This window comes from Camelus ferus, chromosome 10, assembly GCF_009834535.1.
Source record: "Camelus ferus isolate YT-003-E chromosome 10, BCGSAC_Cfer_1.0, whole genome shotgun sequence".
Classification (NCBI taxonomy): domain Eukaryota; kingdom Metazoa; phylum Chordata; class Mammalia; order Artiodactyla; family Camelidae; genus Camelus; species Camelus ferus.
The window spans coordinates 46,863,863-46,877,647 of record NC_045705.1 but is presented as its reverse complement, the minus strand read 5'-3'; the positions used below and the strand labels follow the sequence as shown (position 1 = coordinate 46,877,647).

The 13,785-nt window shown below is 49.1% G+C and overlaps 2 protein-coding genes across 13 annotated transcripts in view; one reads left to right on the top strand and one right to left on the bottom strand.

Moving 5' to 3' along the window:
* Positions 1-5,859, bottom strand: part of SOX6 (SRY-box transcription factor 6) — a 556,391-nt gene extending 550,532 nt beyond the window's left edge. For 3 of the 11 annotated variants that reach the window (XM_032488948.1, XM_032488938.1, XM_032488944.1), the window contains exon 1: positions 5,742-5,859. The gene's annotated coding sequence lies outside the window, so the exon portion shown is untranslated. Of the gene's footprint in view, positions 1-2,350; positions 3,332-4,246; positions 4,842-4,920; positions 5,038-5,569; positions 5,593-5,741 lie in introns of those variants that run through there. The other 8 variants (XM_032488950.1, XM_032488940.1, XM_032488947.1 and 5 more) reach the window with 6 other exon arrangements.
* On the top strand, positions 5,058-8,193 carry LOC116666430 (serine/threonine-protein kinase AfsK-like). Of its 2 annotated transcripts, none has more exons than XM_032488961.1 (2): positions 5,058-5,667; positions 8,128-8,193. In XM_032488961.1, the coding sequence occupies exons 1-2, from the start codon at positions 5,082-5,084 to the stop codon at positions 8,163-8,165; spliced, it is 624 nt and encodes a 207-aa protein (XP_032344852.1). In that variant the 5' UTR covers positions 5,058-5,081; the 3' UTR covers positions 8,166-8,193. The 2 variants fall into 2 exon arrangements, 1 of the variants encoding a protein (XP_032344852.1); XR_004323278.1 differs by lacking the exon at positions 5,058-5,667 and adding an exon at positions 6,026-6,123 and having other exon boundaries at positions 8,128-8,179.
* The last annotated feature ends 5,592 nt before the right edge of the window (positions 8,194-13,785 follow it).

Here is a 13,785-nt window from a genome sequence, read left to right as displayed (position 1 = left end):
AACCAAAATTGTAGTTGTACTGTACTCCCCTTTTGTAGAATGCTGCTTGTAAATAGTTAAAAGGTATATATGAATTCTCTCACTAACAAGAGAATTCTTTCAGAGATATACAATATAATACTGAAAAGTACAGAAAATATTAAAAGGGTTAAAGCCAATGTATATTAAACTTTGTTAAAAGAAAATTCATTTATTCCTAGTGTACTAATTGAAAGAGGATTATTTAAAACATCACTAATTTCTTCAATATATGATGGATATGTGTAAAAATTTCATCAATGACCAATAACATAACAATTCCTAAAAGGAGTCAAATAGACATAAAATCTCAATAATGCCACCAAAATTTATCATTAATGTATGTAAAATGATATATTTAAAGCCTTATAAGAGAAAGATTTACTAGCTATGTTAACTTATTTTAAGTATGTTTTCCCTTACTAAGAAAAATATCTGTTGCTTCCTACTACTAATGAAAAAATGTACAGCAGACAATATACCTACTGAATGTCATTTCTTCTAGGTATTCAGTTACTGAATCTACTATAGAATCAACTTAAGGTATAGATATTAATATTGCTTTATTATTAGTGTTTGTTACATTCATCTTTCTTTATAGTATAATATTGAGTGTTGTGGTTATACAATGTACTATAGGAGTTTGTATCATGCTCCATTATAATTTCTTGCATTTAAAAAAATACACATACACAAAATTCTTTTTCATTATTTCCAAAATAAAAACTAAGAACAACAATAAAAGGATAAACAATAAACAAAAAACTATCTAGCTTTGCCACTGTAAATAAAGGACTATGGTGGGAGAGCAAAGGAAAAAGGAGGTGTTGGGGGTACAAGAGAAAAGCAACAGAGGGTATCAGTTTGCCTAAAGAATTAATGACCTAGCACTTGTCTAGATCCTGGTAACTTACTGCCTTTGGTCATAAAGTATATCTAAGTGTGGTACATATTTGCTTGCTTTCAGTCTGAAGGTTTTTTTTTTTTTTTTTTTTTTTTTTTGGTTGGTGGTGGTTGTTGTTCTTGTTTTAGAAGGGAACAATCTCTCTTGATTTATGAGGTTTTCAAAACTGTAGGAGAAAATAATTTACATGTTATTTGGCCTAAAGCCCACGTACTCACATATGTGTATTCAGGAATATACACTCAAATATACATGGACAATACATTTATGGTCTTGTAGAGTAAAAACAAAATCAATCACAACTTTTCCCCTCCTAAAAGAAAATGAAATATTTCATAGATTCAATTAAAAGCAAATGCAACTAAATAAACGGTGTCCCCACTTCCCACCAGAAAAGTGCACTCTTGCTGCCATAGAAAAGCTAGTCCTACCCCACTAAATTTGTGGAGAGTTTAGGATGTTTGCCTATTTGTTTGTTTTCAAATACAGAGAATCTTCTAGTAGGTATCAGGAATATCTGAGTAGCCTAGAAACAAGGGGAGGAGGGAGGCAGATGAAAGTGCCTAATGCTGAGTGTTGAATTCCACGGTGACTGCACCGGGTGACAGAGGGAAGGTCATGTTCATGACTGCAGAAATCCTGGTCTCCACCAGAGTGCAAACTAAAGCTAACCTGAGGCTAGGGTCTGGGAAGCTAGGTAGGAAGCTCAAACAACAATCTGGATACAGATAGAGAAGACAAGGCACTGCTCCTAAGAATCCCATAGTGAACAGAGACAGGGAAAGACAGCAGATCTTTCCAGGTTCGCCCCACAGTGAACACTAGCAGCCCCAAGTGGCTAGGCCTGGAGGGGCCTGCAATCAGGGCACAGACAGTAATTTGCTGAAACTTCTGGGGTGAGTGTGGGAGTGTGCACAGAGACAGGTGAACAGTCCAACAAGAAGCTGAAGCTCCTACCAAAGCCGGGATACAATGCCAAGTCTGAGCTGGTCCTACTGGGTTCTCGCAGATAGAAAGCCATTCGCAGCCCTCCCCCATGGGCGGGGTGTGGAGAGTAGGTATATTGCCAGATTTACTCTGCATCCCCTTTCTTCACTCAGTCTGCGCCCTGCCGCTAGTGTCCGGTTTGCCCATCTAAGCAGTAGTCTGCCTTCAACCAAAAATAAAGAGAGAAGAAGCAGGAAAAGAAAGGGAAAATGAGAGAAAAATCAAAGACAAGGCTACATTGTCAGTCTTCCCTGGTGCCAGGGCCTCCCGGGGCTGTCCTGGCTGGTTCGGCCCTCCCTCCGGAATCCTGCAGCCCAGAACCGAGCTGAGTGGACCAGGTCCGCCAAACCCGTGCCTATGGGCCTTGGGGACGAGGTGCTGAGTGCGCAGGCTAATTATACATGTGGCATTTGGGCAGCCGACTGTCCAGTGACACCTTACCTTATGAGGAAACGTCAACCCCAGCAACTGTTCAAAACAAAATGCCATCGCGGGATCAGCTTCGCCGGCTCTTGGCCGGTTCGGGATTGCTTTTCCCACAGCCTCTCGCACTTAGCGCAAGAATGTGGCCTGGGGAGGCCAGTAGTGAGCGGGCAGACCGGCGGGGGGTGGGGGTGGGGGGACAGGCGGGGCGGTCTTTGCCAGGTGTCCGTCCTGTCCCCCCTCGCCGTGGACCAGCTCGCAGACCCGACCACTTGACCTTTTTATTCACTAAACCCACCTCCTAGAAATAGACTGGGCGGGGCTGTGTCTGTTCTCCTCCGGGACCCGAGAAGAAACCTGGGCATGTGACTATAAAGGGCATAAGGGAGGAGACCCTAGGGAGGCGGGGAGAGGGGGCTCTCTCACATCCCGACTCCATTGGGTTGTTGGTTGGGCTGCCCGGCCAGGATCAAAAACCCGGCAGCAAGAGTGCGCGCCGCGGTCAAGCGCCCCGGACATGGACGTCATCTGAGCGTCCCATTGACAGTGCAGCGGGAGGTCCCGAGCCCAGCCCAGTCTGCCGCAGCGACGGCTTTGGGCCATCTCGAGACCGAAACTCCAAGCACGGCCCTCGGAGGAGGTCATACACAGAGAAGCAGCCGGGGACAACCCATCTTGCTAAGAGCCCAGCCCCGCCAGCACAGTCGAAGACTTATTTTTAGTCCCCAAATAGGAGCAGCATTCAATATCTGGCAATTCATACAAACAAACGTTTTCAAACTTGGTCAGCCTAAGACAGCTTTTATTTAAAAAAAAAAAAAAACCCTCAAAACACGCCAGCAACAACCACCTTTTATCTATTCCAAACACCAATTCTCTTTTTATCTTAAAGCTCCGCGGAGCGCCCGGGAAACGGAGCTAATCTGTCCTCCGCAGCCCCGGGCCGCTCCTCTCGGTGCCCGAGCAACCCCAGCAACCTTTGCATAAGCCCCTTCCCTTTTCTGACCGGCCCTTTAAGGGAGAAGAAAGCAGCTCCCCCTGGGAGCGGCCAGACTCGGGCTGGGCCCCGGACGGGTGGCAGCACCGCCCCCGGGCCTGGGCCGAGCCCCAGAGCGGCAGATCTCGGCCGGTCTGCGGAGAGGGCAGCGGGAGGCCGGGGCCGGGCAGGGCGCCGAGAAGGACGGAGGGCGCCGGCGGGGCTCTGGGACTCCGGCGGGGCTCTGGGACTCCGGGTGGGAGAGCGCGGGGTGGGGAAGGAACGTGCGGGCGACCATGCGCCTGCCGCGCGACTCCGACGCCGAGCCCACGCGGGGCAGGACTGAGCGGACCCCTCACACACGCCCCCGCCGGCCCGGCACCACTGCCCGAGCGTCCGGGGAAAAGAGGGCCACGGATTAGCACTTAGGTTTCGGATTGTCTTGGAGTTCGGTTTGCTTATTCCTAAAAAGATCAAAAAGTCAAGTCCAAAAATGGGGGGAGGGGGAGGAAGCGAGATAGCGGAGGGAACTGGAAGCAACTCCCGCAGGGTCCCGGGAAAGTTGCAGCGGAGCGGCGGTGGGGTGGGGTGGGGTGGGAGTGGGAGGAGGGAGCGTACGGGTTTTCTAGCGACCCGGGTTTTCTTATTAACTCCTCCGGGTAAACTTCAACCGGGCGGAGAGCGCGGCGGAGATCCTCGACTCTCGCCCGCCATCGGCCAGCGTCAACCGCACAAATAGCCAAAGTTTCCAAACCAAAATGGGGGTGGGGTGGGGGTAGCGTTAAGAAGCCCAGAAACCCAGCAGGTCCTCCCGACCTCCCGCACCCCGAGCCTGGCTAACACTGAAGCGCTCAGGAAAACTGCGGCGTCGCAGTCAGTCACACGGCGAATCAACCCAACACTTTTCAAGAAAACAAAATATTCGCTGGGAAACTTACTTTGCATTTAGTCTCTATTCTTTGGGGGGATGCGGTTTAGGTCGGCTCGTAAGGGAAGCTCGTTTTGTCCAGGTTGGATATTGTCTACTTATGGATCAGCCCTTGGGTGAGGGTTTATTTTAATTTATGGCTTATGCATTCTTTTAAGGTCGATTTACATGACCTCCGGCTACAACTAAGACAGCCGAGGAGGGCACTCCAGTCGTCAGTCGGCCAAACCCACAATTAAAACAGCCCTCCCCCTAGTCTTGGTGTGACTAGGACTCTCCCGGGGTAGGCTGGCTGTCTGCTTTTCTTTTTTCTCTCTCTTCTTTCTTCATTTTTCTCTTTTTCCTTCTTTCTTTCTTTCTGTCTTTCTTTCTTAAATATCACGAAATAAGATGTGATATCAGTTTGAAAGTTTCGGTATAACTTTCTCTAAACCCAAGCCTGCAGCGATAACGAGAGATACAGCGCTCACAAAGCCCTCAGGATGCTGCCCTCTTGTGGGCACAAAGGGCCTTTCCACCCGGCGGTCCCATCTGAACCCTCACAGAGCACACACGCTTATGCTTACACAGTGGGGTTGAGAGAGGGAGAGAGACGGGGGGGGGGGGGGGGGAGAGAAGACTACACACGCAGGCACACAAGCTTCCTCCATCACATACTTGCGCAAACTTCAATGAAATACCTACCTCAAACTTCACGGAGACTTAAAATTTCATTCTCTAAGCCACCTGACTTCTTTTTCATATCATGCCCAGTTAATATAGATTAGAATATCTATACGGGGAGGCGGAGGAGGAGGAATAAGGTGGGCCGAGAGGGCGGACAGATTTCCGGACGAATACTTAGGATGGCGATAACAGCTTTCTGTTGTCAAAGGTTGCGTTGTCTGTCTCTCTCCCCTGCCCTTTTTGCCTTAGTGTCCCACGCACAGTTATCTACAGCTACAACATGTGTTTTCTCCTTGTGGATTTTGGGGGTGGGGGGTGGCAAGAAAATCAGGAGCCCGCCACGCAGATCTGTCACCGCCTCCGGAACAAGGCACAACTCTCCGAGAGGGGGACGCATCCTGGGGATCCGCGCGTCCACCAGCGAGCGGCAGACGCTCGGGCCCCTTTCTCAGCCTCTACTCCCCCCCACTTCTGCGTCGGCCCCGCTGAGCGCCCTCCTCCCGCTCCTCCTCCCTCCTCTCCCCTCCCCAGCCAAGTACGGAAACCCGCCCCGGCTGGGCAGCCGCGGCTCCCGGCAACCCGCGCCCTCTCAGGGCTCCGCGCGTTCACTTCTTGTCCCTCCGCCTGTCCCACCCCAACCCCTCAGTCCCAGCTCAAGGAAACTAACCCTAAGGGAGCTGCCCGGAAGGGCAGGAGCGGAAAGCGCTGGGGGGCCGGCGGCCGAGCCCGAGGTTCCTGCCCCTGCCCCCTCCGGCTCCCCAACAGGTAGCTCACAAATGGGCCGCGCGCTCTCGCTCTGCCTCCCTCGCTCTCTAGCTCGCTCGCTCCGTCCCGGTTACCTGGGCGGGCTCCAGGATGGTACTGCACGGGAGGGTTCCTTGTGCGCTGAGCCGCGGGAGTAAATAGCATTAAAGAAAAAGGGAAAGATACAAATAAAAAAATGTTTTGTTGTTTAAGGAAGGGGAGTCGTTGCTAGGTCAATTAGCACAGCCTGGGGAGCAAGGGAGCAGAGCCCCCCAGCTCCACGGCCGGCGCAGCCGGTTAACTCAAGTCTGCGGGGGCGTTCCGCCCCGGGTGGGGGGAACGCTGACCCGCAGAAGTTTGCCGCCGGGGTGTCTGGAGGTGCGCGCAGAGCGGGGTGACTAGGGGCTTCCCCCTTGAAACAAGTAAAGACGATGGTTAGTGCTGTCAATCTTGGCAATCAGTGTGAGCGGCCATGTCGTAAGTATTCAAAGCATTTCCCGTCGTGCAACATCAGAAAGTGAGTGGCCAGGGCATTGATCTGAGCGAGGGAGAGGAGGCAGGGCTCCCCTCCCAGACAACACAGGCAAGATGAGACAAGAGGCGAGGGAGGCAGCGAGCCAGGCAGGGAAGCTGGGAGGGAGGGGGAGGGCCGGGGAAAGAAGAAGGAGGGGAGAGCGGGAGGCAAAGGAGAGCGAGCCAGAGAGAGAGGGCAGAGACCGGCGAGAGCGGAGGTTGGAATTGGAGAAAGCGCCTGGGAAGAGAGAGTGAAGCAACCAGTAGGAGAGGATTGGAAAGGTGACAAAAAAAAAAAAAAAAGAGGGAGAGTTGGGGTCAGAGGGTAATGGTGACAAGTATTAAGTGGGAGAAAAACAGGCTGAGGAGTAAAGGACCCAAGGAGCGCTATTAGGGCTGAGGCTGCTGGAAGGAGGAGTCTAGAGGAGGCAAACTGAGGTGAGGAAAAGGTAGACAACTGGGGAGAAAGAAAGCACGCTGGAGAAAAGGAAAGAACAAAGTGAGAAAGGAAAATGTAGGGATGGTAGTTTGTGCTCCGAAAAAGTTATGTGACAGAGGACGAAGGGGCTGAATGTTAAGAAGTACCAAAATACAGAACTGGACCACAGAAGTGAGTCATGGCAGATACAAACAAGGGGAAGGACAAGGGCTGAAGCAGACCAAGAAGAAGGAGAAAGGGGTGAATATTAGGATGAATAATAAGAAAGATGAAGGAAATGAAAAAGAGAAATGATCAAAAGCGAGTAAAGAAAGAGATGCAGGAAGCAGAGATCTTGAAAACACGTGGGTTAATAGGATCTCAGTAAATAGAGGAAGAGAAATTTATTTTAAAAGATGGAGGAGGAGGAATTGAAAGAAAAAAAGAAAAAACAATTGACAGTGATTCTTAACATATGTAGGTGGCAATGTTTTGGAGGCCATCTGGATTATGGAATTTATGGGTTAAAATTATTATAAATAACAAGACATATACAAACTACCAAAGAAAATGATTATACTGTTACAACAATAAAAATAGTTCCACATTTATTATATGGATACGTTTGTGTTACATGGAATTGGGTAGGTGATACATGTGTAATACCTCAACTTTGTAGAGGAAAAGATTTAGAGAAACAATTTCAAGATGGGTGGCTGGGATGTTACAGAAGACGAAGAGTTTCAGTCACCCAGGACAGCATTTTACAGAAACATGTAAGTCAGATGTAGAAAATTATGTTTTTAAAAGCCCCCCCCTCAAAAAACTACACAAATTAAAGATTGTCTTTGATCCATACGTAGGGTAGATAAAAGATATGAAGGGTAGAGAATGGCCTAAAGGAGCACAGACCTGGAATTTTATCTCAGTGCAAAAAAAAAAAAAAATGGGGAACTGGGAGGGGAGAGAATAATCATGGTGTCAGGTAGTTGATAGAGATGCAGAGTAAAAAAGATAGATGAGAAAACCAGCTTTGACAGCAGCAGACAGAGAGCTAACGAGGGGCCAATGTGCACTAGGTGAGGTTGGCCTGCCTTAACACAGGGCCAAAGAAATAGATTTAAGAAACTGAGGTCAGTAGAGACTCCAAATTACATTAAGATTAAAAACTGGGAGAGAGGTTCTGCCATGACCAGCATAAACCTGCAGAGATCTGTGGAGGTGAGGTCCTTACTATGTAGAAACTGATATGAGATGGCCACTTTGAGACATTTCATAAACAGGGACTTTTTGTGAAAGAAGATATGGACCAAGGGAGAGAGGTCAGGAATTTTGACTAGGAAATTCACAAACTTAATGGTAATCTAAAGTTGCCAATTTGAGGAAGATCTCTCACAGATTAAGTGACAAAAGATACAAGGGAGAGAGCCTCATCTTTGTTCTATTAACTTTGAAGAAAATAGAATAAGCAAGCACAGAAGATGGAACAAGCTGAGATGTTTGTCAGTCATATATTGGCTTATTAAAGTATACTCTATGTTTGATTTCAGATGAACTCCAGACATGGGAAGGAAAAGGACAGAAATAAGGATGGGGATGAGCACCTCGGATTAGTGGGGCAGAAGGAATAGCCCGGTTCTTCTACCCCAATAGGAAAGATGATGTTTGAGGATTGAAAGCTTGGAGACTGCAAGTTAAAGTGACTTGATGACTGTTGGCTGAGAGGAGAGCTAGTCCCCAGCCAGAAATCTTGTGTCCCTATCGTCCACAGAAACTCTCAGGACTGGGAAACCTGCTTCCAGATGCCAGAGCCTAGAGGCCGGTGAAAAGAATACCTGGCACCTCGCATGCCAGCTTCTTCCGCCCTCGCTTCCCAGAAGTCCCGGGAGTGCCCCTTGACCTCAAAAGCCCAACGGGCAAACCCAGACCGGTGTTTCTATCCTAGACAAGGGTCATATCTTTTCTGGGGTTTGATTTTGTTTTTGTTTTATTTTGTTTTTGTGAATGAGTGTGGCCTGGCCCACGCTCAGTTCCAGAACCTCACGCTCTTCGGCCGCCGGCCCTGGAACTCAACAACAGAGGGCAAAAAATCTCTCCGAACCCTAAACAGGTCAAAATTGAATGACCTGTCCTAAATGTCTGCAGAGTAGGGCGGAGAAAAGAGGGGGTAGTTTAAGTCCCAAAGCCTGAATCCTCAGGGTAGAGCCACCGAGGAAGGTGAAACATAAAGGATGGAAATGCTGGGGCGCGATTTGGGTTCTTCAGAGTTGCTGCGACAAATTTGGCTTTGCAAGTGTCAGCGCATTCGTCTCTTTACATCACCCTGCATTCGGAAATCTGGGGAGTAAGACTGACCCTGCCGACCAGCTGCAGGCCGCTGGCGGGAGGGAAGAAGGGGGTAAAAAAGGCGACTTTATCAAGATCTCCAGCGTCCAAGGCCCTAATACTGGGCCGCGGTGGACCTTCAGAGAAGGAGCGGCAGGGATCCTCTTTAGATTTTATCTAATAAACTGATAACAAAGTAGACTGATAAGGCAGAACCCCAAGCCGGTCACAACATCAATCCCTAAAGGAAAGAAAGTAAAGTTTGGGGTCTCAGTGCCGCATTTCAGGCTGTGCATGGACTGACACGTGGCCCTTGGGGGCGGGGGTGAGCCCTAAGGGTTTCCTTTCAAACCCTGGGCGCGATAGTACAGAGCAGAGGGGCAAGGCAGAGAGCGCTGCAGCGGGTTAAAGTGCCGGGCTCTCCACCTGGTCCGCATTGGCCTGCGGGCTCCAGAAAGTCCGAGAAGGAGCGGAGGATACCCAGGCACCGTAGCTAGATCCCGGCGCACTATGCTTCATTTTCCCTGGGGGTCGGAGTCCCGTGAGGCGCAACAATCCAGGGCGCGGAACAAGGGGAACCAGGGAGGGAAGGAAAGGTGAGCAGGAAGGAGCTGACTTACCTGCCCGCAACTGTCGCTGCCTCCGTGCTGTCCGGGTGTCCCTGCGCACGGCAACCGGCAAAGGCAACTCGTATTTGCTAAGTTTGGCCTCGCACCTCCAGGAAAGAGGCGCGAACCGGGAAAGGAAAGGCGCGCGCGGTTCCTGGAGAGAGCTCCCCCTTAACTTGGGAAGGGCAACGCAATGAATTCTGCTAGAGAAGTTAATATTTAAAGCACCGACGCAAAAATCATAACGACTGTTAAAACCTCGTATTCCTGCCTTGAAAGTCTCCTTACACCAGCGAGGAGAACAATTCATACCTACATGACTTCATCCTAAGGTCGCTAACTTCTTTCACGAAGGGCTTAATAGGTACTGTATAAATAGGACAAATATAAATGTCTTCACTTCTAAAACACGGGGAATAAGAACTTTTACTGAAACGAAGAATAAGTGAAAGAGTATAAAAAGCGAAAAAGGAAAAAGTTGAAAACTTTAATTACAGCCCGGAGAAAAGTTTTAGCAATTGATTTCCTTAAACAGGGATAACAAACATACCAACACTCCAGCAGTCCATCGCACTTCATTTAAGTTTGGTGTAACCAAATAACCCGAACTCCCAAATAACAGTGCCCTTGGGACTCTGCCTCAAAGAGGTCGGAACTCGTGTTTCAACAACAAAAGCAAAAAACAAACTGTGAATAATGCTCTGCGTTCTTTAAGACGTCATTTTGCAAAGGACCAAGCATTGTCCCTCGACTTTAAATGGATAGAGAATAACAAAATTTCATCTGAATCTGCGCGTCTTCCTGTTGGGAAGACCACAACGGCGGCGACAGTAGCAGCAGCAGCAGCACCGCCATAAAGGAGGTGGGGGAAAGTGGTAAAAATGCATGAACTTTTTTCAAAGAAAAATAAAGATAAATCAAAAATAAGTTTTACAGACATGTCTTTCCTGGCTTAGGAAAGTTAATTTTTAAATGTTCTTCTGCTGTCTAAGGTGCAAAGCCGAGTTTAGGGGAGTGCGTGGCTGGAATCTGCATGCTGATAAGAGAAGGCTGATGTACTTACAGTGACAGAGGGCAGGCTGCGGGAGAAAAGCTGTTTGTGTTAGCCTGCGAGTTACCCAGGGCTGCAGTGAGAGCAGAAGGGAGGAGTGGGAGTGCCAGTCTGCGTACACCTTCACCGCGTCTCATTACATCTGCCAGCCTCTCTCTCCCTCTCTCTTTCATTTCCACATTCCCTTTGTTCCTGAAAAAAAAAAAATCTACACGTCACATCAGAGTCCCCAGATGCAGTCTACACCAAAGAAAAAAAATGAATAATTCAATCAAACTGTGCATAGTCTCTAAGGCAATAAATCTATTGCACTTAAAGAAACGAAGGGTAATTACCACCATGGAATTAGAATAAGGCCAAAGACCCAGAGATGTCGTTAAGTCTCTGGGTAAACTCCCGGGTCAAATAAAGTTTCATTTATTTAATCCTTTTGACATCTCAAATGCAAAGTCAGAGAAAGATTTTTAACTTATTTTAGAAGGATAGTCACTTCTCTTTAAACACATTTTAGAAGGGGGTTAAAAAGAAGGGGAGAAAAAGCCTCGGACGTACTACCCTGCTCAAGAGGCTCCCAAAGGCTTCAGCAGAGAGCAGGAACAAACACGAACCAAGACAATGTGTCCGTGGAGCCTGCCCAGGGTCAATTTCTCCTCCACTCTACACTCCTCCACTCCTCTTTAATCAGAAGAGGATCGCCCTCCACTCTCACCCGACACCGCAGCTCGACTGAAGGGCAGCTGGAATCTGGGAACCTTACCTGCAGGAGCAAGACCTAAGAGAAATCGCGCTTCCCTGCCACCAAAACCCCATGCCATCCCCATGCACCCCTCCAAGTCCCATAACCATCTACTTCTTCCATCTGCTTAAGAGAAATTGTAAACGGGATCACCCCCACCCCCATGATTGAATGGAAGCTCTGTACTGTACCGACTTCTGGATTTGCCCTGGGTTGAGTTTAGGGAATGTCTGGAAAGAAAAAAGGGAGGAAAAAAGGAGGGGGGCAGCTCAAGCCTTGTCCAAGTTAGTCAGAAGGCTGTGTTAGGCAGGAAAGAGCCTACGGGAGAAACAGCTGGGATGCAGACTGGCTATGGAAATCTCAGTCCTAGGAACCGTGTCCTTTCGTCCCGGAGGTAAGATTATGTGACTGTCGCACGTTTATTCTTTCGCTGTCTGTGTGTCTCTCTTCCCCACCCTGAGGGACCCCTCCCACTCATGTCAGCCGGCAGACACCCGGGAGAAGGACACAGAACGACATAGGGCTTTATTTTCCAGGTCTCTCTACTCATAAATTGTGGGTGTCACTGAAACAAGATTAGCAAATCTTTTACCGCTGGCGGCAGGCACCAGACCCTCTGTCCGTCTGCCGGTTGCACACTGGTCGCGGCATCTCGGACTGAAGAGCGGTCCGGAAGACCGAGCCCGCTGGGTCGCCTGGCCTGAGGTCTCAGGTGATGCAGGGGAGAATTGCGGCGTCCCAAACGGGTTCCGCCGGGAGTTCTCCTCCCTATCACTACCTCCCTCCACCTCCACGCGCGCGATTGCACACACACACACACACACACACACACACACACACACACACACACAGGCACACTCATTCTGCTGTTCTGGCCGAACTCCTCATCTCAAGTCCCTTTAACAGTCAATTCAGCCTGCTTGAGAGCAGCGGGAAAACTAGGGTGATACGTGGATGAACCGCGAGGGTGCCAACCGTCCGGCTTGGCCGAGCTTTGTTTACGTGCCTAAGTCGCCACCTTGAGGTCGAGCGGAAGACTGCGCCCGGCTTCTGGTTGTCGAGACCAACCCGGCTGACACCGGCCCGGCAGCCTTGGAGACTGCCGGGGACTGCTTTAAAGGAAAGCAAAAGGAGGGCACCCCGCGAACGGACCGTCTGAGCGAGGCATGGCTTGCCCTCTGAGACCTGGGCTGAGAAGAGTGAGGGCTATATCTGCAAGTTAGCTGAAACCAAGAGCCGAGAACCGAGCAAAAGAGCACTCTTCTAGCAAAGTACAAAGCTCCAGGCCAAAGAGTCTGCAGCTCCAAAGCAGGCGCTGCTGCCCTGAAACTTCAAGCACAAACTCCCAGGGCAGTAGCGGTGGGTGGAGGCAGCCTTGGAGAGGCGTAGCAGCAGCTCAGGTCCCGACTGAGGACCCAGCTCCCTTCTGTAGCGACCTCGGCTCAGCTCGAGCTCCGCACTCCCCAGGGCTCCTCTCCCGCTTGCTCTCCACCCTCGGGACAGGAGACAAAGGGACTCCGGGACGCGGCCAGATCCGAGGTCACTAGCAGGGGGCTTCCGGAAGAGAGCTGCGTGCATAAGCTGTGCTCTGGCAACCCAGCCGCCTGCTGCGAGGGCTGAACACTTAGCCCTATAGTCGCCCATTTCTCAGGAAGTCAGTCCTTCTGATTGTCTAACAGTGGATTTGGTAAAATAGTAATGATTGCTAATTATATCAGCGATTTTCAACTTTCCCACACCTACCTCTATTGAAACCCTTTTTCGCACAGCGTTCTTCCTGTACTCACGCCTCGCATTACAAGGATCCAGGCTTAAGAATACCCTAGCTAAATTCTGAAATAACTTGCGGTTGTTCTTTGTTATGCCTGGACACTGCCTCCAATGCTTAAGGACGTCTGCAAGGCCACTCCAAGTCTATCCTTCTCCGTGAACTGTCCCAAGGATGCCTCAGTCGTTTCCCTGTTACTTCAGTGCATACATTGTTTAAATGTAATGCTTTAAAAAAGGAGAAGAAGAATTTTATTTATCTCCAGAAAGAGGACACTCAGGGACGATCTTGTGCTATATGAGGCTACAAGTCATCCCTTGCTGACTTCAACTTGGGCGTTTCAGTATTTTGCTCAGAATAATAATTATTATATTTTATTATTATTGAAATATATTTTTTAAAGAGAAACACAGCAACATAGTGCTAATGATGGACAACAGGAAATGTCTCTTCAAAGAAGAGAAGCAACAGGCCCCCAAGCCAGACCCCATCCCCCTGTTTCATGCCACCACCTAGCAAATTAACCTTGGATCACTCCTCCACTCATGTGGAAAGCTGAGTGTTATTGAATACAGTACTGAATTTTCCCAGGGAATCCCAATTATAGAAACACCTGTGCTAAGTAATGCTATTTTAATCCACTATGAAAACCTCAAGCATGTAATAGCCCTCAAATCATCTCATTTCTTAGATGTAGTGGGGTGGGCCAACCTCATGGAA